At 43.9% G+C, this 6169-nt stretch overlaps 1 protein-coding gene across 1 annotated transcript in view; it reads left to right on the forward strand.

The window, feature by feature from the left end:
• Positions 1–6169, forward strand: part of COL6A6 (collagen type VI alpha 6) — a 98421-nt gene that overhangs the window by 4982 nt on the left and 87270 nt on the right. The window contains exons 2-4 of the mRNA XM_006770214.2: positions 1267–1863; positions 3404–4024; positions 5135–5695. Coding sequence (XP_006770277.1) covers positions 1267–1863; positions 3404–4024; positions 5135–5695 — 1779 coding nt within the window. The remainder of the gene's footprint in view (positions 1–1266; positions 1864–3403; positions 4025–5134; positions 5696–6169) is intronic.

A 6169-nucleotide genomic window follows, 5' to 3' on the forward strand; every position in this document is an offset into this window, starting at 1 on the left:
GAGGAAACAGGCCCAAGTATATGGAATGGCTTGACAGAGCTGTTAGAGTTAGCTGATAACAAAGTCAGGACTTCTGTTACTTGTTCAGTTGCATCATACCTTCTTAAATATACACCTTCCGGACGCACACAGACATTTCCCTTCCTTCCCTGGATAAGAAATAGATCCTAATGTGCTGAGAACTCTGAACTCAAACCAGCAGATCACCAATACACAGCATTTTGTGCTTGAACCCAGTGATTCTCTAGCACATAAAAGTAGAATTCTACATACCCAGCATTGATTCTGACATTGAATGAAGCATTAAAAAGTTCAACTAAGTATTATATTCCTCTATAAAAATTATAGAACCATAATCATTTTCCTAGCTTGAGGTATACAGATTTCTATCACATTTACACATGTAAGAATAAACTTATCAATTATAATGCTCACTCATATAGTTTATAAAAAATTGTAAGTAATCTTTTTTTAAAAAAAAAAAATTTTATTGACTTTTTACAGAGAGGAAGGGAGAAGGATTGAGAGTTAGAAACATGAGAGAGAAACATCGATCAGCTGCCTCCTGCACACCCCGTACTGGGGATGTGCCCGAAACCAAGGTACATGCCCTTGACCAGAATCGAACCTGGGACCTCTCAATCCACAAGCCAATGCTCTATCCACTGAGCCAAACCGGTTAGGGCTGTAAGTAATCTTAAAGTAGATTAAGGCAATCTCATATTTTTATGATTTTTAGGTACTTTTTAAACTTCATCAATTTGACACTGGCAAATAAAACTACATTTTTATAAGTTAATCACTCACTTTGTTGCAGTGCTTAAATGGGAATCACAATAAAAGCTTATCTTTCATATTTCTCTATTCAAACAAATTTGAAGCAGTGTAGTTCTCAATTAAAATTTTTATCCTCTTAATATAGACTGAGGTCAAATTCTGAAAGCAAAAATTTAAAAAGGTATAAGGGGAAATTACCTACTACCAGTATAAAAACACAGGAGTTTTTACTCTAAATTTACCCATTTCTAATGAACCTATTCCTTGCAAAAGTGATGTTTAATTTTGCAATTGGCCCTAGAAACAAGTATTTTTTCTGGAGAAGATGTGTAACGTCAGGCAATTATTTTCAGTTCCTTGGCAAGGTATTAAAAATACAGATAAAACAGGAAAGTACGTTTCCCCCAAATGGTTGGCATTAAGCATTAAGCATGGCAGTACCTTTTTAAAGTTTATGCTTTGTTGATTTGGTTCTGTATGGGTTTGCAGGCCCTGAGTATGCAGATGTGGTGTTTCTGGTGGACAGCTCTGATCAACTGGGAATTAAGTCCTTCCCCCTGGTGAAAACATTCATCAACAAAGTGATCACCGGTCTCCCCATAGAGGCCAGCAAATACCGCGTGGCCCTGGCCCAGTACAGCGACAAGCTCCACAGTGAATTCCAGCTGAACACCTTCAAGGGCAGGAACCCCATGTTGAACCACCTCAAGAAGAACTTCGTGTTCATGGGCGGCGCCCTGCGGATCGGAAACGCTCTCCGGGAGGCTCACAGGACCTATTTCTCTGGACCTGCAAACGGCAGAGACAAGAAGCTGTTCCCCCCGGTTCTGGTGGTCCTGGCTTCGGCCGAGTCCGAGGATGACGTGGAAGAGGCTTCCAAGGCTCTTCGGGAAGACGGGGTGAGGATCATCTCGGTGGGGCTGCAGAAAGCCTCTGAGGAGAACCTGAAGGCCATGGCCACGGCTCAGTTCCATGTCAACCTTCGGACCGTCAGAGACCTCAGCACGTTTTCCCAGAACATGACGCAGATCATCAAGGAAGCGACTCAGTACAAGGCGGGAGCAGTGGATGATGTTCTTATGGAAGGTGGGCTTAGGGTGCACACATAGAAATGATGATAAAATGCTTTTGAGAAATCAACGTGGAGAGAGGGTTGAGGTTCCATGGACATCCCTTTCCCCAAAAGCTGGGCTGTATTTTTAGCTGTTAAATATTGGTGTGTTCCAAAGGGCCCATTGATTGTGGCCATTTTATTTTATTTTTTAAAAATATATTTTTACTAGAATTTCAGAGAGGAAGGGAGAGGGAGAGATAGAAACATCAATAATGAGAGAGGATCATTGATTGGCCGCCTCCTGCACACTCCCATTATAGCAACCGTTTGTTCTGCCATTTGTTTGATTTGCATATTACCCTTTTATTATATAGGATTGATTTCACAGAGGAAAGGAGAGAGGGAGGGAGAGATAGAAACATCAATGATGAGAGATAATCATTGATCGACTGCCTCCTGCGTGCCCCACACTGGATGTCATGCCCCAATCTGGGCATGTGCCCTGACCGGGAATTGAACTGTGACCTCTTGATTCATAGGTTGACACTCAACCACTGAGCCATGCCTGCTGGGCTGGCTGTGGACATTTTAAATCCAGTGAACCCCACAATTCTTGGTGTTCCTTGCTACCCTTTAATCATGTGAAGGGTTTGTTTGAAAGCTAAGTTTTTTCCTAGAGAAATCCTTGACCACAGAATGTTAGAGCTGGAAATAGCTTTAATTAAGTGGCCCAAACCCCCTGTTCTGTGTGCATCCTTAGAGTTGGTGACATAACCTGGGCCAGGGCAGAATACAGTTTGAAGTCAGAGCTAAGTCAGGTCTCTTGATTCCCACGCCCTGGTCGTTTCAGCCCCACACTGCCTCCCTTCCTGCTTCTCCGTCTGAATTAGCTGCCCTGTGTTCTGCTCCACCTCCCACCTGCTGTCCCGGGGACCTTGTACTGTTCTGTTAACAATGGCCAAGAGCTTATGAACATCATTCAAGTGAGGGGCAGGGGAGAGCCAGTGAGAAACAATTTGCTCCGAGTGTACAAGCAACAAAGCAAACTCCCATTATTTCTAGTTATATCAGTTGGAATGACATGACATATAAAATTATCTGATGTTAATAGAGAATGCTTTTCTTGTGGTAATCTATGAAAAAATGAATCCTATTATGAGTATCTTTCCCAAATAAAATAATGGCAAAAGTATCATTGACATCTCAGTATTATCCCTTAGGAATATTTGGACTATGCTGATTTCAACAGCGGTGATGCTTAATGATTTTAATATGATAGTAGTAGCTGCTGTTCATTGAATGACTCTTCGGTCCCAGGCCACAGGTTAAACACCTTATCTCATTTAATTTCCATAACAACTCTATGAGGTAAGTATTACTACTATCTCCAATTTATAGAAGAGGATGTTGAAGCTGGGAGTTTAGCAGAGATCCAATATTTGAACCCAGGACCCTCTGATATGAGCTGCATAATAATTTCATATACCTCCTTCTTTCTTTAAGTGCATAACCCAGCTCTGTAGATGTTCTCCATACACTAAAATTGTGCTCCTTCCATCCCTGCCCACACAGTTTGCCAAGGCCCCTCCGTGGCCGACGTGGTGTTCCTGTTGGATGTGTCCGTCAATGGCAGCCAGGACAACTTGGACTACCTTAAAGAGTTCCTAGAAGAAAGTGTATCTGCTCTCGACATAAAGGAAAACTGCATGAGGGTTAGCCTGGTGGCCTACAGCAATGAGACGCAGGTGATCAATTCACTGAGCAGAGGCATCAACAAGTCGGAGGTTCTCCAGTCTATACAGGGCCTCTCTCCCCAGGCTGGGAAGGCCTACACGGGGGCCGCCATCAGAAAGATCAGGAAGGAGGTCTTCAGTGCACAGAACGGCAGTCGCAAGAACCAGGGGGTGCCCCAGATCGCCGTGCTGGTGACCCACCAGCCGTCGGAAGACAACGTGACCAAGGCAGCCCTGAACCTCCGGCGCCAGGGCGTGACCGTCTTCACCATGGGCGTGGAGGGGGCCAGCGACAGCCAGCTGGAAAGGATAGCATCGCACCCCGCCGAGCTGTATGTCTCCAAACTGAAGACCTTCTCCGATCTGGCCGCTCACAACCAGACGTTTCTGAAGAAGCTGCGGAAGCAAATAACACACACAGTCTCTGTCTTCTCAGAACGCACTGAAACCCTCAAATCCGGTAAAGTGTTTTGCTGAGGGAGGTATTATTCCATCCTTTTCTCTCTTTCTTGCCTTTTAGGTATTCTGTGTACAAAAGCGATTGGTGGGGTATTAGGTGGGGAGTGAGCATAAGTTCCTAATTTCTTACTTGACCTTGATCACATGGAATGTATTGGGGAAAATAAAAGCTATTGTAGGCGTTAGTGTGGGTCAAAAGGGTTTTCCTTTCTACCTCCTGTTTTGTGTAGCTTTTATTGGATTCTTTGTTACTTGCAAACACCCCAGAATACCATCCTTTGCTGTTTTTCTCTCTTCACTTTTCCCCCCTCTCCTTTGCCTCCCCTGTCCCCCTGCTCTTTTCTTTTTCCTTTTTGTAACTTTTCTCTCTTTTCTCCTCTCCCCTCATCCTCAAATTCCAACTTAGAGAATGAACAGGAAGCATGATTTGGATTGAGGACATTGTAATTAATTTGTTGTGAAGTACTAGTCTAGTCCCCATGAGTTTAGAGAAACAGATAATGTATTTTGTATATTTTATACATACACACATGTGTGCTCTATAAATATTTTGTATGTGTATATACACACATAAGTATGTGTACATTCTTCAACAAATATTTATAGCATGTTTATTATAAAATTGCCCTCGTCCTACACAAATAAGGCCACTGGCAATACCCCTAGTTTTGTTAAATGACAAGGAGTGAATAAGGAGTAAATTATTCAAGTTCTCAAGAAGTAGAGCTCATATGTCCACTATGTTCAGTTAGAGACCTTCTCCATTTCACAACACACCGCTTGACTTTTTGCGAAGCCATTATTCACTAATGAGAGAAATGGCTTGTGAAACGCATTTTCAAGTTTTCTTTCTTATCTTTTGCTGTATCCCAGTTTGCCTTGATTCATGGCAGGGAATTATCAAAATAGTCACAAACTGTCAAAAGAAACTCATTCGGCCCCGCCGATGCTGAGTCCCCTGTGCTAAGCTAGCAGAGCGTGTCTTTTACACCTGGAAGCGGTTCCCATCTGTCCATCTGAAGATGCTCATATTTGTTGTTCTTACTCTCCGCTCCCATTTCTTCCTCACACGCGCCCCCATGCCACACACAGCCTCTCGGTTCCCCCTTAGGTTGTGTGGACACGGAAGAAGCAGACATCTATCTGCTCATCGATGGCTCCGGGAGCACCCAGGCCACAGACTTCCAAGAAATGAAGACCTTCCTGTCAGAGGTCGTAAAGATGTTCAACATCGCTCCCCAGAAGGTGCGGGTTGGGGCCGTCCAGTACGCCGACAGCTGGGACTTGGAATTTGAGATCAGTAAATACTCAAACAAGCAGGATTTGGGGAAGGCCATCGAGAACATCCGACAGCTGGGTGGGAGCACGAACACGGGCGCAGCCCTGAATTTCACACTCGGGCTGTTGCAAAAGGCAAAGCAGCAGCGAGGAAACCGAGTGCCGTGTCACCTTGTTGTCCTGACAAATGGCATGTCCCAGGATAGCATCCTGGAGCCTGCGAACAGGCTGAGGGAGGAGCTCATCCGTGTGTATGCCATCGGGGTCAAGGAGGCCAACCAAACACAGCTGCGGGAAATTGCAGGCGAGGAGAAGAGGGTGTACTACGTGCATGACTTTGACGCTTTGAAAGACATAAGAAACCAAGTTGTTCAAGAAATCTGTACTGAAGAAGGTAAGAGAATGGCAACATTCCCTTCGGGCCCGGGCTCACAGATGGCCCTCCTGCAATATTTGACATTGCAGGTTTGCAGAAACAGCGTGAATTTCCGGGTTGTGTGGCTGTGCTTGTTTCCAGAACAAAACTGAGGGCCCACGAGAGTAGTGATGGCGAACCTTTTGAGCTCGGCGTGTCAGCATTTTGAAAGACCCTGACTCAACTCTGGTGCCATGGCACATATAGAAGTTTTTTGATATTTGCAACCATAGTAAAACAAAGACTTATATTTTTGATACTTATTTTATATATTTCAATGCCATGTAACAAAGAAAAATCAACCAGTTCTAATTCATGTCTGAGGCATAAAGTATTTGGTCAAGTTCTCCCTTATTAGTACTAATTAGCCTCTTCATAGTGTGGTTCTAATTCATATCTGAGGCATAAAGTATTTGGTCGAGTTCTCCCTTATTAGTACTAATTAGCCTCTTC

This window comes from Myotis davidii, unplaced genomic scaffold (assembly GCF_000327345.1).
Source record: "Myotis davidii unplaced genomic scaffold, ASM32734v1 scaffold962, whole genome shotgun sequence".
Taxonomy (NCBI): Eukaryota; Metazoa; Chordata; class Mammalia; order Chiroptera; family Vespertilionidae; genus Myotis; species Myotis davidii.